At 43.5% G+C, this 27557-nt stretch overlaps 1 protein-coding gene across 1 annotated transcript in view; it reads right to left on the bottom strand.

The window, feature by feature from the left end:
- MAML3 (mastermind like transcriptional coactivator 3) overlaps positions 1-27557 on the bottom strand; it is a 478750-nt gene that overhangs the window by 185133 nt on the left and 266060 nt on the right. The window contains exon 2 of the mRNA XM_060246734.1: positions 14669-16171. Coding sequence (XP_060102717.1) covers positions 14669-16171 — 1503 coding nt within the window. The remainder of the gene's footprint in view (positions 1-14668; positions 16172-27557) is intronic.

Below are 27557 nucleotides of genomic sequence, written 5' to 3'. Positions count from 1 at the left end.
TCCTCCCCTCAACTTTCATTGCCCTGGAACCCTCACAGCTGGTAGGAGCGTTGCAGTCCCGAAAGTCGATGGTGCTGCTGGGGGTCCTCTCTCAGATCTCTGATAATACTCTCCCAGAAATCCATGGAGCCCCAGTTTTTCCTCCACACTGTGGCTGAAATTCCCCATTGGCTGAAATTCCTCCCTTGGGGAGGAAGGGAGGAAGGAAGAGGTTGCTTTGCCAGGATCTCTCAATTGCACAGCAGAGCTACTGAGCCAAACCTCTCTTCACACACTGTATGTGTGTGTGTGTGTGTGTGTGTGTATTGCTGAAGATTGTTTTCTTTTCTGGGCATCCATAGCCTTTATTATTATTTGGTCAACTTAACTAGATCAGCTCCATCTTCTTTGAAGACCCTTCTTCTAGTTTTAAACTATTTGTATGTGAATGTAGAAATTCCTTGTCTATTATTTGCAAGCAGAAGCCTCAAATTCCTTCCTTTATTTTATGCTAAATGTGAGTACTAAAAATGCTTCAGTTAGAACAGGGGTTAACTTTTTTGAGCCTTTGGACACACCTGCAATTCTGACACAGCATGGTGGAAGCAAGAACAAAATGGTTGCCGCAAGAGGTGGAGCCAGCCAACATAATTGCCACAGCTTAACTTCCAGAATACAGTATAGAACAGGGGTGTCAAATATGTGGCTCGGGGGCCAAATCAGGCCTCCGAGCAACTGGCTGCCATCTGCTTCCTTCTCCCTCTCTCTTGCTTTCTTCTGCATAACAGCTTGCTTTGCAAGGCTTGCTAATCACTCAGGAGCTACAGAACAAAGCCTCTATTTTTCCATTGACTGAGGCTCTTCTGTTGGGAAGGAAGGCAGGGAGGGAGAGGTTGCTTTGCCAGGCTCTCTTAACCACACAGCAGAACTACTGAGCCAAGCCTCTCTTCCTTCTGTTGTCTAAGGCTCCCCCCCCCCCTTCCCTCCTGGTCCCCTGGGAAAGGAAGGAAAGAGCAGAGCTTCCTTTGCCCAGCTCTCTGGGAGAGATAGAAAAAGCACATGTAAGACCAATGAATGCTAATGTTTTAAGCATGTTTTAAGGGTGTTTTTTTTAAAAAAAAATCTTTAATCATGTTTGTCTATGTCCTTTATAAAGTTTAAACCTCTGCTACATGGCATTACGTTTTGTGATGCACATGGCCCAGCCTGACAAGGTCTCATTTATGTCAGATCCACCCCTCATAACAAATGAGTTTGACATCCCTGGTATAGATACTTGTGCTGTGCTGGTAGCTGCTGCCAAAGCAACATTTTAAAAAGTCTGCACAGCCAATCAACTCTCCAATCGTCAGTCAGAAGCCTTGCTGGGCAAAAGCCATACCTGGCTCCACTCACTTCCCTCAAAAATATTATTATCATGATTAATTTATAAAATTAACTGCAATGGGATGTAGTAATTGTCATTCTCTTAGATAGTCCTTTAAAAGGATAAGACAAAGCCAGTACAAAAAATAGGACATCCATGTTCAAGAGACTGCAGACCTCAAAATAACAGCTGAAGGAATAAACGTCAGAGAAAGACTGTTGCTTTCATGCTTTGTTATGAACTTCCTACAGCCTCTGGCTGGCCACTATGGGCAAGCTAATGCTGGACAAGCTGGACCTTTGACCTTACAGAGCAGAGTTCTCTCTATGTTTTTAGACATGTCTCCCCTCTGTTTAAAAGTCCTGAAGCAAATTTTGAGGACTTCCCTCCTGTCTTTTCAGAATGTATTTATTTAAATGCTTTGTGTCTTCCTGCCTACCAGTCTATGCATTCCTGAGGCATCTCTCAAATAATGGAAAATGCACAATATCAACACTAATAAATTGCTAATTACTGAACAACAAAAGGGAGCATTCATAAATGCCAACAATAACAAAATCATAAAACAAATTTTAACATCTATACATACTTGAGGCTAGAGGTTAAACAAAGTCTATGGTCAAATTAATGAATTTATCAGCTAAAAAGCACTAGTTATATTTTAGAAAATACACATGTGAATCAATTCCCATTCCTGAGCCAAACACACAAAACAAAGACAATAAATCAACTATGGATATGATAATATAAAACAGAAACACCACAAAACTGAATCTCAGGGGGATTCTGGTTCTTTCTCCTTCTCTCCCACATACCTCTCTAATTTCAAACAAGGCAGGTGAATTTCTGTCGTCTTTATACTGGCAGCATCTTTATAACCACATGGGGCTAGAATCACAGTTTTATTGTATTTCTCTTCATCCACAGAGAATTCTATTTTGCTCTTGCCTCTCTTCTCCTTCTCATAGTCACTGACTCCTGACAGCTTCTTCTGTTCCAAATGTTTGATTTTCTCTTAGGCACACAAGATCTGCTTTGCTGCAACCATTTTTCTTCTACAATTACACATTTATACTGAAGAAATCAAACATTTTACCATTCTCTCACAAAAAGAGGCAAGTTTAATAACTTCTAACCAGGCATCTTTCTTTTAGTTATTTCATGATTAAAAATACTCTCATTCAATGACACAGGAAAAAAAAACTTTAGAATTTATAGCCAACAATGATGCTTCTGTTCTAGTCCGAGTATGCAAACCAGACTGCCCCAAATACAAACTCTGCTAGTATGAATAAGATTGTTCTTATACAAAATAGTCCTTATTTTTCAATTATGTCCTATGTCTCAAGGTCATAAAGAATCCTGCAAACACACATATGCATGCACACATAAATGAGAAACAACATTCTTTTGAATTTATGGCACAGGAATGGTGCTGGCAAAATCCCTTACTACAATCTTCCTCATTTCTAGAATGCAAGTACTTCTCCACCACAGTTATTCCTTTGAAAAGTGAGTATAGGGTAGCATTTTGTTGCACACTTTCTACTGTCCAAGAAACCAAAACCAGCCGCTAACAAGTAGCTTGTAAAGTAACTGGTAAAAGCGATAAAAACCCACCCACATTTTATTTGGACAGAATTTTCAAACATACCCTGTTACCAGTAATTGTGCTGCTGTTCCTCTTAATTTAAACAAAATTAAAATGCTGAATTTGCTATATTGCAAGTTGCAACCATTCACCGTATGATTCTTGCTAGTGGTGTTTAACTGAATCTATTTAGCAAACTTTGTCTTCCCTCACTTTTTGGGGGGGGCACACTCTGTCAAATTCATTTGGAACTTTATGAGTACAGGAGTGCAAGTTCACAAACCAACCAATATTAGGCAGATATAAAGAGATAAAATGCTGAAATATTCCCAGAGGAAGAAGCATGTATTTAGGGGAAATGCATAAATGCTCTATTTGTTACCAAAATACTGTGAGCCAAAACTCAAGTGAAATGAAATATGACAAGAGTGATTTTGTGGTTATATACTAAGCATGAGAGACTACAGAAAATAAAGTCATTGAATTCATGTGCACATACATACACATATATACACATGCACAAACACAGAATGTCTTGAACAGGAAACACCGACAGAGATACGCTGCAGTTCACTACTAGGACAACCAAAAACACCAATCACTGTGCTATGTTCATTGCAAGAGATGAATGTCTATGATCAAAAACAGTTAATTGCACTAGCAGCAGGCAGTCAAGGTACCGGTAGTTTATTTCTTCTGCAATGACTGCAGTGTTAAGTTAAAGGTAACGAGTAATTCTACAGAACAGTGTAGTGGACAGAATGCTTGAGAACCAACTAGACCCATTCCCAGCTCTCCATCAATCTAACAAGGTAGTTATGGAGACAAAAGGAGAGCATGAAGACATGTATGTCAATCAGAGCTGCTTGGAGGAAAAAGAGGGGAATAGGGATGGGCATGAACCATGAAAATGGTGGGTCATGTTGGTTTGTGGTTTGTTTGATTGAATGAACCATGAATTTACATGAACTACCATTTTCCTAAACTGATTTGTGGTTCATTTGGTTTGGGAGGTGGTAGAACAGCCGCCTCATGAGGTAGAGATGCCAAACTCACAGGAAATCTTAAGCAGGCTCTACCCCACCACCCCTCCAAGTTTGGCAAATATTGGTTTTGGGATGTTCAAGTTATAGCCCCCCCCCCTCCCAAGCAGGTGCCCCAGGAAAGCTCAGTTCTAGCTTCAAGTTTGGTCCCTGAAACCACAGCAAGAAATACCTTCCCAGTCAAGAGAGGTGTTTAAAAAATTGTCTCACTGTGTGGGGGGAAAGGAGTCCCTCAAAACCTCCCCTAAATCAGCTATGCAGCAAATAATTCTTCTGTTCTCACAACTACTAATCTACTCTCTCTGTCCTGCAAAGTGAAAGCAGCTGAGTCAGCAGGTGGTATTATACTGGTGTATAATCTGCTCCCATAGAGCATAATGAGAGCTCTGTGATTGGCTCCCATGGACAATCAAGCCATGGACAACTGCTTTGGTGTTTCTAGGGCTCTTCACAAGTCCACCCCCAGTGCTATCTAAGAATTGATTCAATTGGCACCAGGCTGTCTGGAGAAAGAACCACAAAAAAGAACCACCTGAACCTCCATAGAAAAGGGGTGGTTCATTTTTGGGGTTCAGGAATTACTTGACGTGATGAACTGGTTCAAAACGAACCACAAACTGGCATGGTTCATGCTTGATCTGGGCCAGTTGGTTTCATTTTTCAGTTTGTGCCCATCCCTAGAGGGGAATAAAATATAGTAAAGAAGACAGAGTCTGATTTGGTCATAACAGAAAGGGGTTAGGAGCATTCATGGTCTTCCATCCACTAAAAATGTAAACAACCTTATTGGTCCTTGCAGAGTCCTCAAAGAAGTACAAAACCTGCCTTTTATTAGGCCCAACCAAGCCTTTTTTTGTGGCAGGAACTCCTTTGCATATTAGGCTACACCCCCCTGATGTAGCCAATCCTCCTGGAGCTTAAAGGACTCTTCTTACAGGGCCTACTGTAAGCTCTTGGAGGATTGGCTACATCAAGGGTGTGTGGCCTAATATGCAAAGGTGTTCCTGCTACAAAAAAAGCCCTGGGCCCAACCAAATTGAACAAAGCACCGTGCAAACTTCAGAGGTCACCAGAACTCTTAATCAGGTTGGACTTTATGAAATTTTTTAAAAGACAGAAGGGTGGAATGTAGATTTTTCAGGCCATGATGTTACAGTCTGCTCTTACAAGCATCCTCTGTGAAATGCAGGCAAACCCAAAGCTTAACTTTATTGCTGGTGTTAGGTTACAGCACATTCTCTTGGAAGAGGCATTTTGATGATGTCTGCTCTTTGTTCACACATTGGAAATACAAACACCCACAACAGTATAACCACGTTCCTCCCAAATACCAAATGTGTAACACAGTTCCCTCGCAGGATAAGAGCAAAAGGCCTTTGTATTAACAATGCCTTTGTATTAACAATGTTTAATTTATTTATTTATTACTTTACATTTATATCCCGCCCTCTCCGCAAGCGGACTCAGGGCGGCTTGCTGTATCATAAAAACAATCAATTCCATAAAACATATAAAACCATAATACATTTATCAGTTTAAAACTATTACGCTATCTCAATCCAGTCTGGCGGTATTGGGTTCTGACTATGACCACCAGCTTCTGTAGGATGTCCGGTGGCAGCCCATTTTCAGTCAACCAGAAAAGCCTGTCTAAACAGTTCGGTCTTACAGGCCCTGCAGAACGCCGACAAATCCCGCAGGGCCCTTATAGCTTCTGGGAGGGTGTTCCAGAGTTCTGGTGCTGCCACCGAGAAGGCCCTAGATCTTGTTGCGCATAGCCTGGCTTCTTTTGGGCCAGGGGCAGACAGCAGATTTTTTGTCCCTGATCGCAGTGCTCTCTGGGGGATATATGGGGAAAGGGGGTCCCGTAGATAGGCAGGTCCCTGACCATAAAGGGCTTTAAAGGTTAATACCAACACCTTGAAGCGAACTCGGAACACAACAGGCAACCAGTGCAGCTCTCTCAGCACTGGCCGAATGTGCTCCCGTCGTGGTAGCCCCATTAACAGCCGTGCCGCAGCGTTCTGCACTAGTTGTAGTCTCCGGGTTAGCGTCAGGGGTAGCCCCATGTAGAGAGCATTACAGTGATCTATTCTTGAGGTGACTAACCACTAACCACTAACTAAGACTCTTTTGAACTCTTTTGAACTTTATTCTGGTGATACAGTTGTGAGCATCTTGAATCCTTGCTACCCAGCACCTCTTTTGAAACAGACAGGCATGAGGTCTGTTAGGATTAGCATAAAATGTAGTACTCAGAGAACTAGAACTGGTAATTTCTATGGATTATGTTCTTTTCAGCATCAGTGGTAAAGAGCTGGCAATGCAAATAATGCTGCAAGCTTTCCATGGAGGAATGAGTCATGACCACCACACTTCACCAAAACAATATTTGACAGATAATTAGAGAAATGTTACTGGCTTTTACACATGCAGGAATAACGTAGATTTGCTAGTTTCTCTCAATAGACCACCAATTTAACACTCTGCCAACTGTCCAATTACTCCTATTCATGTTGAGCTAAATGGGTTCCTCTCCAGCCACATACCTTTCTTTTTAAAGTATAATTAATGAAGCTCATTAAAGCCTGGAAAACAAGCCAGAGCACTAACTACTGAACTGACACGTGAACATGAGGGTCATGTGCTACTGATCTCTCTGCAGGATGTTCATGTAGCTGACACAGCATACAAAATGTTGCAGGTATCCCATGATACAGTGGGGCATACATTTGGATAGTCTGATTGGAAATAAACACAGATGCTATTAACTCAGACTCTATGAGCCTGCAACTCACATGCCATTGACAGATTATTTTTTTTATTTTTTTTTATTTTATTAATTGATTTGTATCCCGCCCTTCCCACAAGTGGCTCAGGGCGGCTTCCAGAAATTAGTCAAACATACAATTAAACAATATAAATATATAAGCAATTAAACATTTAAACAGTTAAAACCTTAAAAACCAGTAAACATTCCAATTACATATAGAACAGACGTCAAGCAAGCTACATTGAGTTCTCATCTTAGCTAGGTGTAGGCTAGCCGGAAGAGGGTCGTCTTACAGGCCCTGCGGAACTGAACAAGGTCCCGCAGGGCCCTCACCTCTTCCGGCAGCTGATTCCACCATGTAGGGGCCATAACGGAGAAAGCCCTTTCTCTGGTGGATTTCAAGCGGGCTTCTTTTGGCCCAGGGATAGTGAGGAGATTTTGTGTTCCCGACCTCAGTACTCTCTGGGGAACATGTGGGGAGAGACGGTCCTTCAGGTAGGCAGGTCCCAGGCCATATAGGGCTTTAAAGGTAATAACCAGCACCTTGTACCGGACTCGGTATATCACTGGAAGCCAGTGCAGAGTCCGAAGACCCGGCCGAATGTGTCCCCACTTTGGGAGACCCAATAACAGCCGGGCCGCGGCATTCTGCACCAGCTGCAATTTCCGAGTTCAGGACAGGGGCAGCCCCATGTAGAGGGCATTGCAGTGGTTCAACCTCGATGTGACTGTGGCATGGATCACTGTTGCTAGGTCGTCTCGCTCCAGGAAGGGGGCCAGCTGCCTTGCCCGCCTAAGATGAAAAAATGCGGACTTGGCAGCGGCTGCTATCTGAGCCTCCATCTTTAGAGAAGGCTCCAATAGCACCCCCAAGCTCCTGACCCTGTCCGCCGCCGTCAGCGGCGCACCATCAAAAACTGGAAGGGGGATTCCCCCTCCCGGGCCGCGGCGACCCAAGCAAAGGACCTCTGTCTTCGCAGGATTTAGCTTCAGCCCACTCAGTCTGAGCCACTCAGCCACGGCCTGTAGTGACCGATCAAGATTTTCCGGGGCGCAGACCGGCTGGCCGTCCATCAGTAGATAGAGCTGGGTGTCATCAGCGTACTGGTGACACCCTAGCCCGTACCTTCGGGCAATCTGGGCAAGAGGCCGCATGTAGATGTTAAATAACATCGGGGAGAGAACCGCCCCTTGGGGCACACCACAATCGAGTGTGCACCTCCGGGATAGCTCCCCCCCAATTGCGACCCTTTGTCCCCAACCTTCCAGGAAAGAGGAAAGCCACTGTAAGGCCAACCCCTGAATCCCCGCGTCGGCGAGGCAGCACGTCAGTAGCCGATGGTCAACCGTGTCGAACGCAGCTGACAGGTCTAACAACATCAGCACCGCCGAGCCACCCCGATCCAGATGCCGTTGAAGGTCATCCACTAGGGCAACCAACACTGTCTCCGTCCCATGTCCCGGGCGAAAGCCGGACTGAAATGGGTCAAGGACGGAAGCGTCCTCCAGGAAAGTCTGTAACTGCGTCGCCACTGCCCTCTCAATAAGTTTACCCAAAAAGGGCAAATTTGAGACCGGCCGATAGTGTGCCAATTGGGCCGGATCTAAAGATGGTTTTTTTAGGAGGGGACGGACCACAGCCTCTTTGAGCGGCGTTGGAAAATGCCCTTCCGTCAGGGATCTATTTATGATATCCCGTACAGGATATCTGAGATCCCTCTGGCAGGATTTAATAAGCCAGGAAGGGCATGGGTCCAATTTACAAGTTGTTGGGCGAGCAGATAAGAGAATCCTGTCAACTTCCTCCAGGCTGAGGGGGCTAAAGCCATCCAGAGTATAATCCGAAGACAGGCTCGGGGCCTCGGTTTCGCTAACTGTCTCAAAACTGGCAGGGGGGTCGGGGCGGAGTGACGCGATTTTATCCGCAAAAAATTTCGCAAAAGCCTCACAGCCTATTTCCAATTCAATAGAATTTGGTCTGCCTTGCGGCAGCGTTGTAAATCCTCTAATTATATCGAACAATTGTGCCGGGCGCGAAGTTGCGGACGCAATCTATGAGATTGCCATCTCATAGGCCTTCAAACTCTCTCTATAAGATGTTCGGGTCACTTCGTCTCGAGTACGCCGCCATTGCCTCTCCAGTCGTCTGAGTCCCCGCTTTTGTTGCTGCAGCTCCTGGTTAAACCAAGGCGACGGCTTCGAGCGGGGGCGCAGAGGGCGCCTGGGTGCGATCTCCTCAATGGCCCTGGAGAGGGAATCGCCAGTGGGCCAGGTGTCCCGTAGGGCCGTTAGGAACCGTTCCGGGTCCATCAGGCTCCGCGGGTGAGCTAAAATGCGCTCTCCGCCTAAACAGGTTTTGGGAGACACCTCCATACGAGCCTTAAGGGCAAAGTTATCTGACCATGGCACTGCTTCCATTGCAATATCAGTCACTGATATTCCGACCACAAAGACCAGGTCTAACATGTGTCCCGCCTGATGAGTGGGTGTTGTAACAACCTGGGAGAGTCCTAGTGTCGCCATGGATGACACCAGGTCCATCGCCTGGCTGGAGGCCGCGTCGTCGGCATGGACATTGAAGTCCCCCAAGACCAAGAGCCTTGGGTGCTCCAACGCCCAGCCCGCCGCAGCCTCCACCAGGGATGGTAAGGCGCCGGCCGGTGCATTAGGCGGTCGGTACACCAGCCAGATTGCCAACCCCTCCCCAACATCCCACTTCAGGCCAACACATTCAATGCCTGGGATCTCTGGAGCCGGAAGAGCCCTAAAGGAGTAAGCCTCTTGTATGAGAAGTGCCACCCCTTCCCCCCCGCCTGCTGGTCCGTGACTGGTGAAAGACCGAGTATCCCGGGGGAACGGTCTGGGAGAGAGCTACCGTCTCCCCCTCGCGCACCCAGGTCTCGGTCACGCAAGCCAGGTCCATGTCCTGTTCGGACAAAAACTCCCGCAGGACAGAGGTCTTATTATTAATGGACCTGGCATTGCATAACACCAGTGACGGAGGTGAGTAATTCAACCTGGCCCCACTACCTGTCACCGTCGGGATGGGGCGAAGGCTGGAAGGGGGTCGAACACTATTATGTCTCGATCTCCTTCCCTTATAATTCTGCTTGCAGATTAGTTTGCAAATAATGCTAAACCCAAAAGTACTACATCATTGCTGCTATAACTTTATCTCATTCTCTAGACACTAATTTTTACAAGACCTTGTGACTTCGTCATATAGCCACAACTGGCTCTCTCCCTTTGCTCTCCAGAAATAATACTTTTTGCACAACCTTTAATCTGGCTGCCCTGTCATAACACACACTAACAAGCTTATTGTGTGAATACAGGTTATAAAAATGTATAGTGTTGTAGAACACACAATAAAGGTACCAAACATGCGGTGATATGTCCCCATTTTGGAGCCGGTTACAAAAAGAAGAAAGGAGTATTGCTATTATCTGTTTCAGTAAGCAAAGAAAAGGGAAGGGAAGAGGCTCCAGCTATCCTGGCTTCCCTTTGTTTCCTAAGATGGGGGAGAAAGAAGGAGGAGGGGGAGGGGCAACATCTTTGTGACTTTGGCTGTATGTTATCAGAAATCTTTTCCCATCATTGTGGCAAACAATTATGCCTGGCTGCACATGGAGGTCAATCAGCAAACTTTTTTCCCCAGGAAAATAGCTGGAGAAAGCAGAGGAAATACATTCCAGATGGAAGACTACTGTTTTACCTTTCCCACCTAAGTCAGTCTTTTCTCTCTATGCTTCCTAAATTGGCCTCCTGGGACTGGAAAGACCTTTCAGTATGGAAACATTAGGCTCCTGTTTCTGTTCAGGTCATCTGAAGGTGAAATGAAAGGTGTTTATGAAGTACAGGGATGGCTCCTTTCTGGACTCAGAACCAAGGTTTTATGTTATCAGAACCAAGGTTTTATGTTATCATGACAACATAAAACCTCAGAACCAAGGTTTTATGTTATCATGAAACCAAGGTTTGGTTTAGTTTTTTCCTTACATCTTTAACTCATCAGGAACATGAAGACAACCTCTTTTGAACACACTTAAGGATGTGTGTGTGTGTGTGTGTGTGTGTGAAAGAGTGAGATCACAGAACATAAACTAATGCATGCAAAATTTAGCATTTCACAGATAACATAAAAGGAACAACTTCGTGTAATTTTTCATACTTGTGGCTTTTGGAGATGGACTACACTATTACGTTGCCTCTGCTGACAGGCCTGTGGCCAGAAATTTTGTAGGAAAAGGGGATAAGAGCACAAGGGAGTTAGAGTTTCCAGCCCGCTAGCTGGGACAAAGGATCCCTTGCCCCAAGCTCCCATTAACAATGTGATGTCTTTGAAAACCAAGAAGTGAAATCACACCTTTCTAGGAATTACCAGCAACTCTCTGGTAAACCTGATCAGTGTGGTTGGTGACACTCTTCTGCTTTGTTAAACCACAGCGCTTTTGCCAAGTGCTAGAGCAGGGGTGGCCAAACTGCAGCTCAGGAGCAACATGTGGCTCTTTCACACATATTGTGTGGTTCTCAAAGCCCCCAACACCCCATTGGCCAGCTTGGAGAAGGCATTTCTCTCTTTAAATCATTTCTCTAAGACAAGCCTGCCAGTGGCTTGGAGAATGCATTTAAAGTTTAAGTTGCTTTCTTTCCACCTCCCCCTCTATTTGCTTCCCTTCCTGCCCCTCCCTCCCTTCCTCCCTGTCATTCGACTCTCAAATATCTGACATTCATGTTTTCTGGCTCTCAAACTTCTGATGTTTATTCTATGTGGCTCTTATGTTAAACAAGTTTAGTCACCCCTGTGCTACAGCATCACAAACAATGTGATGTCACTGCATCACTGGTGTTTCAGAAGAGATATGATCTTTCTGCACGGAGCACTGACTCAGAAACACCTGCTTCCATCATAAGAAGACATTTGGTATGGAAACCCCCAACATTCTGTGATTTGTTCCAATCTTCATGGCAGCCATTTTGTGGTAGTATCCATTACCTAAGATTTAAAAAGGACCCACAAGATCTTACTGTACAACCACAGTATATGACCTGGTTTAGCATTCTCCTGTCACACCTTATCCTTCAGCCATTGTTGTATGTGTGTCCCTTCTTCCTTCCCCAAATCGAAATGCTGCTTAGCTGCAATTAGGCTTCCCAACCCTCCCGCCCTGGCGGGGGACTCCCGAATTTTCAGCCTCCTCCCCCGCTCTTAAAAAATCTGGGGGCGAGGGGAGAGAGAACATACCTGTAGGCATCATGTTGTTTTACAGCTTGGGATCCATTTTTAAAATGTGTCCCTTTAAGGCTGCACAGGAAACAGGAATGGCCCCTCTCTTTCTTTTCCTGTGCAGCCTTACTTTCGTTTTCACAGGGAGCAAATTCTGCTGGAAGAAGACCAAGTACGGTAAGTATTTGTGTGTGTGTGTGTGTGAGAGAGAGAGGGAGGGGGAAGGGAGGGGGGATTCCCTGGTATGGAGGCCCCCCCTTTAGAAAGTGTGTGGGGGGGAGGGAAATGTCTACTAGGCACTCTATTATTCCCTATGGAGAACGATTCCCATAGAGAATAATAGGGAATTGATCCATGGGTATTGGGGGCTCTAGGGGGGCTATTTTTTGAGGTAGAGGCACCAGATTTTTAGTATAGCAGCTAGTGCCTCTCCCCAAAATACCCCCCAATTTTCAAAAATATTGGACCAGAGGGTCCAATTCTATGTCACATCCTTGTTCCTGGCTCCACCCCCAAAGTCTCCTGGCTCCACCCCCAAAGTCCCCAGATTTTTCTTTAATTGGACTTGGCAACCCTAGCTGCAATAGCCTCATAATTCACTGTTCTACAGAAAACTACCACTGAATTCTATTTCCTTGTCATGAACAGAGCATAATTCTTTCCTTGTAACTTCAATATATTTCTTTGTAAACATATTTATATACCACCATACATTGCTACAGCAAAGTTTACTGGCAAAGTACACAACAACTGAGAAATGCATTGCATTAGCTATGGCTTACAAAATTTAACTCACAACATGCTCAAGGGTAATAGTTATTGAATAAATGGCAACTGTAAGTCACTATAAGCAGCTCTTGTCTAATTAAGAATATGCATATATTCTGTATGACAAAACATTTTCTGAAGAAATGATTTTGTTCATAGCCATGGAGCCCTCAGAAACAAAAAATGGTGCGCAGTTTTCCAGCATGTGTCAAATAACACATCAGAAACAGAGAGCACAACCACTCAATTAGAAGATGTGCTAAATCTTTTTATGCTATTGTTGTGTCAGAAATAATTATTTGTGGCATTTATTTGTGCCTGGCAAAGGGTAACAAACACTTTCAGCACACACCATAAAATATTCAATAATTTTAAAAATTTATCTCTCCAACCTTTTGGCTAATATTCATTTTGTGACTCCTGTGTCATGTTTCCTAACATACATTCAGTCTTATGTTGCTTTCACTCTTCCTCATCTTCACTCACATAATTGGAGAGACAAGTAATCCTGTTATTTTGGTATAACTGTCAGCATTGAATGCTGGAAACTATTTACAACCAATCAGTATTGAAAGAATGTATGATGAGCAAATCCTACAACTTATAAAGAACAGGCTATCTGGAGAAGAAAATTCAAAACTATTAGTACCTCTGATTCCATGCATGCCTAAATCTAGAGAATAGATGTGCTAGCAGATTATATCAGCTCAGGAGGGTGATGTCACTTGGAAAATGTGAAGAAACATCCCTTTTCAAAAAGGAGAACTGTCAGAAGAAGAAGTGGCAGTAGCTTCAGGGCTCGTTCTGCTTAGGCAGCACAGGGATGCTGACCACATCAGAATGGCTCAGCTCACTCACAGTCATCAGTGGTAAAGGAATAATGGTCATTGCCTTCTAGATCAGTGGTTCCTAAACTTCTTGGTATAGTGACCCACAAGCCCAAATTTATTTGGAATGGTGACTCATCTAGGACTGGCCCAAGTGGGTTTTTTTGTGCCCTAGGCAAACTATGAATTTGGCACCTTAATTGAATTCAGTATTCCATTTTCTGTAGTGGACAGCCAGATGTTTTTTAGAAACAAACTTTGCAGAAAGGGAACAGCTGCCCACAAGACTTTTTTGGGGGGAGGGGGGCAGGAGTGCACAGAAGTTGTGCTCTGCCTGGGCTGGCCAGGGTTGTGGCTGGCACACTGGGGAGGGTGTGGGGAGGCATCTTTAAATGTCTCCCTGATGGATTCAGCCTTCCCCAGCAAGCCCGCTGTGGTGGGCGCACTAGGAAAGGCACGGGGGAGCTCCTGTTGGGCTTTTTCTACAGAAAACCCCTGTCTACCTCCAATATGATTGCCAAACAGCTAGATGGCAGGATAGGATAGGATAACAACAATAATAACAATAACAATAATATATTTCCAAAGTACACAGCCGTTTCATTTGGAGGTGACATTCCAGCCTTTGACAACCCTTTCCTTTTCCATTACTCACTCTAAAGCCTCCTAAGATTCTAAGAAACTTACTCTATAACCATAAAGGCATATTTTACTTGATCAATATGTATATGAAGTGGAAAAAAAAATACCAACTAATGCATGACATAGGAAATACTTGTTTCTGGGATCGGATCTTGGTTTCCAAAATACAAAAGAGAACAATGGAAAGGGCAGGGGCAGCCATCAGGGAGGGATGGCTTGCAACCATCCCACAAATTGGGAAACACTGTTCTAGACCTACATAATCAGCAGATGGGTCTGAGCCAAGACCCTTGAAATAAACCCAGTCAACAGTGGTGCAGAGGCGACAAGGGTTATTTTGAGTCAGACCTGAGTAACTTAAGCATTGCTTTAGTTCCTCCCAGATTTTTTCTGCAAACAAGAAACAGCTATGACAACAAGCTATTCAGAGAATGCTTTCTGTTCATCCTTACCTGACCAAGGGAGGGAAGAGTTCCGTAGCCCATTGATTGGTTCATTATTCCTTTCTGTTTCATGATAAGCATACGTTTCTGCTCTTCACTCAAGTGCGCCATCTGAGCCTGCATTTGTGGTTGCTGGAGCTGCTGAGGCTGTTGGGGCTGCATGTATGGCATCATGGAATTCTTGCTTGGATTGGCCATTGGTGGAGTCATTCTTTGACTCAGATCAGCATTAAAATGAGTCAGAGGTTTAGTGTTGCCATAAGAAAGCATATTGGTTTGTTTGCTCAAGGAGTTTGTACCTAGGTTATTTGGCTGCTGACTGATCATGTTCATGTGGTTCGAAGGGAGGTAGTTATTTATTGTAGTCTTTTGTGGGTTGTTTGCCGTAGGAGGCACAACAGGGTTTTGGTTGTTAAAGGCCTGGGGATACATCATTGGGCTATTTGGTTTATCTGTACTGAAGGGTCCTCCATAGGGACTAGATGGAGGTCCCACAGGGGACCAGCTAGATGTTTGATTTGGATGCTGCTGCTGTTGTTGCTGTTGCTGCTGCTTTTGCTGCATGAGCTTTGCTCGTTGCTGCTGCTGTGCTGCCATCTGTTTAAGCTGCTCAGCTGGAGACAAGTCAGTGTTGGACACAGCCACCGGCCCTGACCCTGGGCCTGCTGTTGTCACCGTTGCTGGATTCATAAGATAGCCATTGCCAGGTCGTGACTGAGTTTGGCTTGGGGTGTGTGCTTGGTTGGGCGTCTGAGGTGACTGAACAACACAGTTTGCTGGTGAGCTGTCAAGGACTGGAGCAGAGGGTGCACTAGAGACAGAAGGTATGCTAGAAGCAGTAGGGACATTTGAAAATGGAGGACCTGACGAAGAAGGCCTTACTTGGGGAGACCCTATTGGTACATGGGCAAACGGAGAGTGAGATGGATCACTTTTAACACTTGCACTTTCTTGTATATCAGTGGGTGGTCTGGGAAATTCAAGTTCCTTCTTTTCTTCAAAATCTTCATTGAACAAGTCTTGTATGTCATCCTCTGGAACGGTGTTAGCCAGCTCGTCTATTAACTCCTGCCACTCTTGATCATTCAGATTAATGTCCGAGAAGAGCTTATTCTGATTTGAAAGTGATGTGTCAGAAGTGTCAATGCAGCTAGGATCATCCAGTGGCTCTTGCTTTAGTTCCTTGTTGTTGTGCAAGATGCTAAAACTATCTTCGAGCTCACTGCATCCATTGATTGGGAGTTTTATCTCTGGCAGTCCAACATTTTTACCCAAGTCATCCAAACCTCCAGCATGAGTTCCACTATTTTGCAGGGGTAATGAGGGTTTCATGTCAAGCTGGTGCAGAGGGGAAATAGAAGGCAAAGGCAAGTTGTTGGGTAAGCTGTTGATCCCATCAATCCCAGGTACATCCTTTCGTATCCGCTTGTTACTGTCACACACACCATTCTGCTGTTCGCCATTGAGGGGTGAGCGTGCACCTTCCAACTTCCTCTTCACTGTTTCTTGTAGCTTAAAGAAACAGAACAAAAATATTAGACACTTGTAGAGAGTTCAGCTTTTTACAACACAAAAATAACTAAGTTTATTACTTTAAATATATTCTGCTTTGCAGAACAGTATTTTTTGATGTCACTAGCTGGAGGTAGGCAACACTTTTTGATTAAAGAGGGAATGATAGGGCCCTTGTTCACCATACTTTTTTTCTCTGCCTCAGAATCTTCTCTGGTCAAACAGGTTTTTGTGATATTACAAAAATGTCCAAAGCTTAGTATCACTAGAAATATCAATTGGGTGGGGGGAGAGAAATTGAGGGTATCCATGGCAATGATTATTCTTTCGTAACAGCTTCAGCTCTTGTAACACTGTTGTCTCTATCAAATCTCAGCAATACTGGACATAGATATACCAGTGCTGTGCAGTCTTGGGTTCAGAGAACCCATAAGGTGCTTGTAGTGCCTACCAGCTGCCAGCCTGACATCAGCAGGATGCTGGTTGGATTACTTTCAGTAATGCAGGACTAAGAGAGAGGTGAGCAGATATAAATATTACTTACAGGACATAGCAAGGAAACAGGGAATAAATACATAGGATGGGATCACACTGGGAATTTGGTGCAGCAGCATCCTGGATTTCAAAAAGCTGGTTCTCTTTGATGCGAGTAACAGCAATCACACAGCCTTCTCCCTGCTGCTGGGAGAGGCATGGGCCTCACGTGTACAAGAGGTACATTCAGACGGCTCTTGTGTGTGCGGAGTACTTTCACTGCATGCCCTGGCCATTCAGACAGCCGGGACATGCGCCCTGCCTGTGTTTTAGAGATTTGCTACCAGAAAGTTCCTGGTAGCTATTTAATCCAGTCCCAGCCCTTCCTAAAATGAGATAAGTATGGGCAGGACTTGGGGGGCAGATGTGTGCATCTGATCATGCATGTTAAGTCCAAAGAGGAGGTGTTGGGCCAGATCTCTTGTATGATCACACCCATAGAGTCCCCAATACAGAAGAAACCAGTTATGATAAAGGCCCACTGATTTAACTAGGGCATTAGTATGATTAATTTCCTCCAGAATATTAGTGATGTTCTTAATTGATTGTGGATCAGACTGCTGCCTACTTTCAATGGATTAGTGCTGGGATAGCCTAATATTTAGAAAGATTATTTACTTTATGCATTCCAGCCAAAGAGCATGATGTCTAATTAAAACAAACAAAAATCAGGACATAATTATGCACGTGCTTAAAAGTGTAATCCTATACAGAGCTGCTCTAGTCTAATCAATGGGCTCAGACAGGAGTAACTCTGCATAGGACTACACTACAAATCTCTCCCAAATAATACACAGAACTTAAAGCACTTAATTCTGTTTGATCACAGGCAAAGGCCCAAAAAATTGCCTGTGCAGCATATACTGCTTGCATGCCACCAAAGTAAGTACCAATAAATGAATAATAATTTGGTTACTAATGAAATATCTACTCTAACTAAAGGAAAACATCATTCATTTTATAAACCAGTTCTACAAATAGCTTCCAGTATTTTGCCTGTCTGTCCTGACCTGGATGGTCCAGGCTAGCCTGATCTCCTCAGATCTTCAATGATAAGCAAGGTCAGTCCAGGCTAGTATTTGGATTGGAGACCACCAAGGAAGGCCAGGGTCACCATGCAGAAGGAGGCAATGGCAAACCACCTCTGAATGTTTCTTGCCTTGAAAACTCTATGAGTCACCACCCTGACCTGGATAGCCCAGGCAAACCTGATCAGCTCTGGCTTGGATGGTAGACCTCCATTTTATAATCACACCAACCCTGTAAGATAGGCTAGACTGAGTGTGTGACCAGCCAAAGGTCATCCAGTGAACTTCCATAGCAAGGTGAGGCTTCCATCCTGGATCTCCCAGACTGTAGTCTGAAACTCTAACCTCTACATCACAGTGGCTCTTTCATACCATTATTTTCTGCATTACAAATCCGGCTCAGTTTTCTTCTCCCTATCTATTATCCTCTGATCATATCCTTGAAGACCAAACAAATGCTGCCTCCCTCAATTGCTGGTTAGAAGTGGCAGCCAGGAAATACAACTCCTGCATGGATAGTGCTTTGTTTCATATGTACATACATACAGCTGTTTTGAGTAAAATATTTATATTCTGGTTTTCCTCCACATCCTAACTGTTGGAAATGAATAAAGTTTATTTTCACGATTCCTTTAATTGCAGTATACCACTATCTCAACTCATTGGCCTTAAAGCACTGTTTGCTATCATTCAGCAGAGAGCAAAATTCTCAAGACAAGACAATGCTGAGGTACCACTTAAATACCATTTAAGCCCCCTAAATACCACTGAAGTAACACTGCTCAAATGAACAATGTTCTTCTGATACAGAAAGATGATGCTACAACAACCTCTTTCAACTTTGTTGGAACCTAATCTCTTGGGAATGAAGCTGGCAGGCAAAACCGGTCTATTTTTCCCCTGTTTTGCTGTAAGCTTTATCTAAGCCATTGCTTATTCAATTTACAAAACAACTTCCACTCTCAAAGATCATATAATTCTAACACTTCCAAGAATCAGTTTAGAGAAACTTACAGTGAAACATGGGAAAATAGACTGGTTTTGCCTGTCAGCTTCATTCCCTTGTGGAAACTAATTTTTAATATTGGAGAAATTTTCTATACCCTTGTGGTCGATGTTCACTATCTGAATTAATTAATATTTCTGGACATATTTTCACATTTTTTGAATTGGTTTGTCAAGGGTTAACTCTGCTACAGGAGTCAGTGGTACATGGTGCCTATGGTTGCTCTCCAGTTCCACATCCTGTGTGACTCTCTCTTTGGTTGCCTAATCCCCAGTTGGCAGCAGGGGATCCCCCAGTTTGGAGGCCCTCCCTCTGCTTCAGGGTCATCAGAAAGCGGGGTCGGGGAGAAAATGTCTGCTGGGCACTCCATTATTCCCTATGGAGACTGATTCCCATAGGGTATAATGAAAAAATGATCTGTGGGTATCTGGGGCTCTGAGGGGGCTAGTTTTTGGGACAGAGGCACTAAATTTTCAGCATAGCATCTGATGACTCTCCTAAAAATACCCTCCAAGTTTCAAAAAGATTGGACTGGGGGATCCAATTCTATGAGCCCCAAAAGAAGGTGCCCCTATCCTTCATTATTCCAAATGGAGGGAAGGTATTTAAAAGGTGTGGTCCCTTTAAATGTGATGGCCAGAACTCCCTTTGGAGTTCAATTGTGCTTGCCACACCCTTGCTCCTGGCTCCACCCCCAAGGTCTCCTGGCTCCACCCCCAATGTCCCCAGATATTTCTTGAGTGGGACTTGGCAACCCTAGTTTGGATACTTCCCTTCCCTTTCCCCTCTCTACACTTTCAGGTGGGTAAGCTGTGTTGGTCTGTAGTCTATCCTCTGGGAGCACCCCAATAAGCAGTGGGGTCCCCAGGGATTGATCTGAACCAGTCAGAAAAACAGGCCAAGATAGAGACTTCATGCTTGGGCTAAAGGACAGTTCAGCCTGCAAACAAGGTCTCTGGCTAAGGTTGCAAAACAAGTGTCCTCCAGGCTAGTTCCTGTCTCACTCCCCTCCACCCTGCAATGGAATGTCCAACACAATGGGTTCTCAAGGTACTGGCTGGCAACAGCTAGTTAATCTTTTCATGTCTTCATACCCCACCGAAACACCTTTTGTGTGATCCTATGCTAATAAGCAAATCCCTTACACAAACCCTCTTCCCTTCCTCTTCCCTCAGAGTACTGAGGTAAAATTAATCTCAAATATTAAATCATTATGGCTCTTCCTGACAGCCATCAGGAACACATTCTCACCTTTTGTTTTCTAGGTAAACATTTCAAATTATTTTAAATCTGGAGTTTTCTTTCTGATACTGGACCTCCATATTATTGGTGAGAGAACCCATTTCTTAATAGCTCTATCTCTGGTCTGCCTCCACTAATTCCCCCACAAAAGAGAAAACCTAAGCAATTCTAGTAACAGGTCTGAAGCAGCAGAACACTGCACTCAAATTTCATTCCACATCTGTTGTTAACTCTTGTATTTTATGCTAATTTGCTGCTCGTCACAGATTTTACCTTAATCCAATCTAAACTACAATTGCCCACTAGTTAGTTATGCATCTTGACTGTAACTAGCCCTTCCTGGCAACTATCCCCCCCTTCTACATGTCATGGTTGAGGAAATTCTATTTTACTGTATCTGAAGTAGGGTTGCCAGGTCTACTTACCCAGCCTGCTGGCCGGCAGTGGAGCAGAGCCTCTGAAATGGTGGGAACTCCCACCTGGACCGAGGATCTGGCAACTATAAAGAGGGAAGTTTGAGTCCATTGACACTTTCAAGACCAGCAAAGTTTTATTCAAGCTATGACTTTTGTATATTGGTCTTGAAGGTGCCAATGGACTCAAACTTCCCTCTCTTTAGTGTTGAACTTGTTAGATTAATTAGAATCCTTTAGAAGTGAGATATATCAAAGATTATAGCAGAAAGAGACCCATTCAGCACATTACCCAACATAGATAGAAAGATAATTTGTTTTTATTTGAGGTCACAGACAGAGATAGTGGAATTCTAGATAATGTCATTTGAATCTTCAGGGGTTGCCAACCTCCAGGTAAGGCTTGGAGATCTCCCAGAATTACAACTCATCTCCAAATGAGATTTTAGTTCCCCTGGAGAAAATGGCCGCTTTGGAAAGAAGTCTCCATTGCATTATAGCCTGCTGATATCCGTCTCCTCCCCAAACCCTTCCTTCCACAGGTTCCATCCTCAAATCTCTAGGAATTTCCTAATACAAAGTTGGCAACCATACAGCTCAATTTAGTGCTATACCCACAGCAGTATAATCCTATCCACAGTTACCCCAGTTCAGGAGTGGCCAAACTTGCTTAACATAGCCACATAGAATAACCATCAGATGTTTGAGAGCTGAAAGACATGATCATCAGGTGTTTGAGGAGAGGCTGGCAAGCAGGCAGGCAGGCAAATAGATGGGGTAGGAGAGGGGGAAAGAAAACAGCTTTAACTTTAAATACATTCTCCAAGCCGCTAGCTGGCTTGACTTGGAGAAGTGATTTAAAGACAGAAATGCCTTCTCCAAGCTGGCTGACGGGGTGGGGGTAGGGGTTCGAGAGCCATACAATATGTGTGAAAGAGCCACGTGTGGTTCTCAGCTGCAGTCACCCCTGCTCTAGTCTAGAGCACAGTAATTCTTTATGGCAGCATGCCTAGCAAAGTTGCATATTTTGTAGAAAGGTTTAGTTTATCCATGTGCCTGATGTATGCACATGAATGAAGCTTTTTACATGGGGGAACATTACAAATTATTACTCATACTCAGTCTGAAAAAGTACTGACCAGAATTCTGCTATTTTAGGCTACTGCTCATTGTATAAAACATGCAGACTAGTCTTGGAGAAAGAAAATTCCTATTGTCTTTTATTTTAATTTTTAGTTTATAATACAGGTTGTTAAACAAAAAAAAATCCATTAAAATAGGAAAAGTTTCTTGGTTTTAATTTGGCCATGTGTTCTCATACCAGAAACAAATAGCTCTCTGTCATTTCCTGTGTGGTATTTTTACTACACAGCCTTGTGTTTATCAGTGACTTCTTGTTATGGACAGAGTGAACAAGCCTCACATTTTTTTTAAATCCAGCATATCTTTGACATTGTACTTCCGCCGTCCTTGTTTTTTTAATTAAAGGCACATTTTATATCAGTATATATATAAATATATATTTATATATTTGCAGAAATAATGGACTATTTTCAGAGATAATTAAGCAGCCCTTCCCAGTATTGAACAAGCAAATGAGAAGCAGAAAACCCAGCCCAAATCTGATCAGGACCAGTTTTGAAATTCTGAAATACAGGAGGAAGCAGGTCAATCATATTGGTGTTCTCCCAAAGGAGTGACACATCCTTCAGGCCTAGTTGTACTCACTGTATCTCCCCTTATCCAGGAAGTTCCTTAAACCTTAGTGTCACACCTGAGTGCTTGAATATTTAAAGTGAATTAATAACTCATGATAAACTCTTGTCTGAACTATCATGACAGACAGGGCTTTTTATGTAGAAAAAGCCCAGCAGGAACTCATTTGTGTATTAGGCCATACCCCTGATGTCACCATTGTTTTACACAGGGCTTTTTTTGGTAGAAAAAGACTAGCAGGAACTTATTTGCATATTAGACCACACCCCCTGATACCAAGCCAGCTGGAACTGCATTCCTGTGCATTCCTGCTCAAAAAAAAAGCCCTAATAACAGAATGATTAAATTGGTGAATTTATACAAAGAAAAAAAAAGCCTGCTTTTGTCAGACATCCAAAAACAAACAGAAATTTCCATAGTCCTAAATCATTATAATGTTGTTACATTATAATGTTGTTACACTTCCGCACCCCTTTACCTCAGCAGCCCCAAACAGCTGGAAAATAGGTTTTTCATTCTTTTTCATGCTACAAGGTACACCCTATCCCTGTTCACAAATTACAGTGGATACATCTTACATGTACACACATACATCTGTTTGTAAGAAAGAGCTGACACACATTCACCTTACAAATGAAACTGGGGACCTGTATTCAGATGAATATGCAGCTTCAATCACACATCCATCTGTTCATGCTTTCAATGTAAGAAGATGAGTTGGTTTTTATACCCTCTACCCTAAGAAGTCTCAAAGGGGCTTACAGTCTTCCCTTCCTCTCTTCACAACAGGCACCTTGTGAGGTAGGTGGAGGTAGGTGGAGCTTAGAGAATCCTAAGAGAACTATGACTGGCCCAAGGTCACCCAGCAAGCATCATGCAGTGGAGTGCGAATCAAACCTGACTCTCCAGATTAGAGTCTGCTGTTCTTAACCACTACATCACTCTGGCTCTCATGAGAATTATTCTACATGTGTTCACTGTAAAATGTGAATGGGGATTCTATGCATTTATGGTGTACTATATAACATGTGAGATGAATACATGTTTTTTGCTATGAATACATTTGTAATCAATATTAAGTAGTCAAAGCCTTTTACAGCTTAAGTGATAGATCAGAATTTAAGATACGCACAGAATTCAAAATGTTCAAGCTGTCTGCATGTGCAAAATGCTAAACCAGGCAAAAACTAAAAATATAAAAGACGCAGCAAAATTTTGTAGAAAGGAACACTGAATAGGTCTCAGCTTTAACCCTTCATGGTGCAGATTAATGTGGATCTTTTTTGTGATATAACTTGCTGAGATACTTTCAAGGCTAAGGTTTGGTTAATTTCTTGACTTCACAAGGGGATTGGTCTATGAAAAGTAGGAAACTTTTCTTCATCATATATTGGAATACAGCTTACACAACATTTGGCAGGGGAAAAAACCATGTATCCCTCATACATAGGATTGCCAGCTCTGGGTTGGAAAATACCTGGAGATTTTTAGGGTGGAGTCTGAGGAGGGCGAGGTTTGGATAGGGGAGGGACTTCAACAGAGTATAAAGAGTCCAAATAGGCCACTTTCTCCAGGGGAACTGATTTATATTAGCTGGAGATTATTTGTCACTCCAGAAGATTTTCAGCTACCACCTGGAAGTTGGCAACCCTATGTAACATTTATTTTCTGCAAACACTCCCCCCCCACACACACACACAATATTGGCTTGGATTCAATCTGGAATTTCTGTGAGCATGAAGAATTTCTGTCTGCAGAGAATGGCTTCTCTCCTCCCTCTCCTACTTGTAACATGTTTTGAATTAGCAGTCCACAGTGAGGGTCATTTTCTCACTCCCAGAGACTGCTGCACCACAGACACAGAAGTAAGCTTATTAAGCAATCTAAAAAAAAAAAAGCATAAACATAGAAGAGCAGCTCCAAACTATGGCTTGTCTGTTGTACACTCCAAAGCACAAATCATAGTTTGGGTTCTAAACAACAGTTAGTAGTCAGACTGGAGTTTAAACAACAGTTACCAGTCAGACTGGAGCTTAATGCTGTATATGAATTAAACCAACAACTTATAGCTTGAGGCCTTCTACAAAGAACGAGCAAATTCACCCACATGCCAGTAGGGCCTTAGCTTTCTTGACTGATAACTACCTGACTACTTTCAAACCAAGCACTTCAGCAGAAAAACTAGAACAAAATTTCATGAGCTTGGTGTCAGACTCCTGGGTGATGGGCGGGGTCACCCATTGCCAGGCCCTATCACCCCACCACCAATCATCTGGCCGACAAAGGGAAACTTGCACCAAACCAAATTTACCACAGAGTTTTTACCTAAATACCAGAGTGTCACCTGATGTTCCAGAAGTGATGTCACCACCACAGGGGGGGTCATGTGGACATGCCGCTGCATGTCTGATTGGCCTCCCCGCTGCTCCTGGTAATTCCTCCCCCCCCATCCACCACTGGTTGCCAGTGGAAAGACCTGGAAACCCTAGACTGGTGGCATCTGAAACGAACACAAATGTATGAGATTCCATGAGAGTGTGAAGCTTGTGAACAAGAGATGGCCCATGATAATGGAATAACATTATAAAACAATGTTATGGATGTGCCTGCCAACTTATTTTAACCCAAAGCAAAAGGCATGGATGGACATATGAGAGTTGACAGTATTTATATGCTGTAAAAAGACGAAACTGTTTGTGGAACAGGAGAGAGCTCAACTTTGCAAGGCTATTTAAAGACAAGAGTATGTGTACATGCCACACAGACACACATATCCATGTGCACTTGCACACACATACACCTGGAATCACTCATCGTGAAATTTCCAGCAGGACTGTAGCAGGCACACCACAGTGTATCCACTACATAAACAAGGGAGCACTTAAGGCTGTCGACAGAGCTTTCATTTGTTGCAAAAAGCTGCTCCACTTCATCCCACCAGCAGCAAGTCATTTTTCAGAAGAAATTAGACCAAGGTGCTGTTGTTATAGCAACAGTCAGAGCCACTTACCCAGCCCCAGCCCCCCAATCTCATTCTGACTTCAGTGGGCAGCTATTTCAATTATGTATAGGGAGTGACCAGGACTGCTACTGTTTAGCGCTTTTATTGCTTCTTCAAAACAAGCTGTGAGACTGAATTCTCTTTTGGCTTTGTATTCTGCCCGTAAAAGTCAAACGCGCTTCAGAGCATTTTTACGCTGTTTCCCCCTCTTAAGCTCACCAGCCAGATCATCATTGAGACCACAGACAGGGAGACTCCAGTTGCTAACACAGAGTATTTAGTCTTCCCATAGCACAGAAAGGATGTGTTTCCATTGACTTTTCCAGTCCTTTAATTCAGCTTCTGTCACTCCCAAATACCCTAACTAGGGCTAACAGGGGACAAACAGCAAAAGAACATTAATTTCTTCACAATAGGCAAAGAAATAATGCTCCACAGAGCCAGAGTTCCAAGGAATCCTCTGTGTTGGAATTTTGAAATCCTGAAATAAAGAGAGTGTGTGGAAATTGTGGAATGGGGGTGGGGAAAGGTGCCATAGAGGTACGTAATACTTAACTGTTGCATGTACTATTAACAAATAAATGTATCCACAAATGCTTTTATGAAAATCTTTAAGGAAAAAACAAACAAAAAGGTGTGACACTATATTCTATTCATGTGACTCTGATCTGTATAAAAATTGATTTTTTTTATTCTCTGTTTCATTTCAGCTGAACCGTGCTGTTGTTTGTGCTCAAATGAACTGATATACTCTCCTGCAGAGATGATTGAATATTAGGCTCTTGGGATTGTAAGGCAGAAATGTGTATTGAGGTCAAATACTCCACCTTTTCACAGAATCAAGATCTGCCACACTCCTAACAAACACACTCCTAATATGCTCCTAACAAATTGGGTGGCATCACCCAGATTATATTGTTCCTCAGTCACAAATGAGCAAAAGGGAAGGTGCTTCTGGAGATTTTGGATTGTCTAAAGAAGTTCCACATTTCTCATGGTCACTTAAATAGGGTTGCCAAGTCCAATTCAAGAAATATCTGGGGACTTTGGGGGTGGAGCCAGGAGACTTTGGGGGTAGAGCCAGGAGACATTGTGGGTGGAGCCATAAGCAAAGTTGTGACAAGCACAACTGAACTCCAAAGGGAGTTCTGGCCAACACATTTAAAGGAACCGCACACCTTTTAAATGCCTTCCCTACATTAGAAATAATTAAGGATAGGGGCACCTTCTTTTGGGGCTCATAGAATTGGACCCCCTGGTCCAATATTTTTGAAACTTGGAGGGCATTTTGAGAAGAATCATCAGATGCTATGCTGAAACTTTGGCACCTCTACCTCAAAAAACAGCCCGTACAGAGTCCCAGTTACTCCCAGATCAATTCTCCATTATACCCTATGGGAATTGATCTCCATAGGGAATAATGAAGTGCCCAGCAGACATTTCTCTCCCCCCGTTTCTGATGACTCTGAAGTGGAGGAGGGCTTGCTCCCACCTGGGGATTGGCATCTTTACTCACAAGTTGCTGAACTTCAAACTTCTTCAAAGTAACACAGAGCAACCAAAGGTTCAAGTTTACCTTTCCTATGCAAACGACCTCTGAAAAGATTGTGCAACAAACAGAGGGTCTGGGCTGCTTTCTCAGCCACTGGGAGCAGCCATGTTCTTCTCACCCCCATTCAGTCTTAAAGTCACAGACACACCATCCCAAGAGGAAGCCTTTCCAAGTGCTGAAGCCTCCAGAGGTGGAAAAGCACATAGTGGCTGTGGGGGCGGGGCTTCTCCCCACCGGCCAGCTGACTGGGAGCAGGAAGGATCCTGGGAAAGCGGGAGAACCCCCGCTGGGACCTGGTGATTGGCAAGTCTAGGTCACTAACTGGTCTTGAACAAGGATGAGAAGTATGTTGAATGTCAGATTTCATACCTGATAGTGTTTCACATACAATAATACAGAGGCATTTGTGACACTCTAATGTTCAGTCCAAGGAAACCTTCACACTTCATACTACATCGCATTGGTAAAGGCTTTATTCCACTGCTGTATGCTCTGTTCATAAACTCCACAATAGGCTCTGATCCATAGAGTTACAAGACAAGAGGATGTTTGTTCTTTGATATAACTAGAAAACCATAATTGTGACACAGTGTATTATTAACAGGTCAAGATATACTTTAGCAACTATAGGTTGTGAAATGGCAGGCTGTATGCTCCCTTGTGCCTTAGAATTCATGCCCACTCCACACATTTTCCTCCATGTGCAGTAGTTATTTTGCAGGGATAGAAATAGGAAAACAGTGACTATTAGAGTGTCCCATCCATGTGTGATGTATTTGCCCCATCAGTTTCCAATAGATATATCTAAAATGTTTCAGGATAGTCTCTCTCTCGGCTTGACTTCGCGAACGAAGATTTAAGAAGGGTGCAGTAGTCCACGTCTGCTGCAGGCTC

Source organism: Heteronotia binoei, chromosome 9 (genome assembly GCF_032191835.1).
Source record: "Heteronotia binoei isolate CCM8104 ecotype False Entrance Well chromosome 9, APGP_CSIRO_Hbin_v1, whole genome shotgun sequence".
Lineage (NCBI taxonomy): Eukaryota > Metazoa > Chordata > Lepidosauria > Squamata > Gekkonidae > Heteronotia > Heteronotia binoei.
The sequence above is the reverse complement of the archived record's forward strand: the minus strand, read 5'-3'. Positions and strand labels throughout refer to the sequence as shown.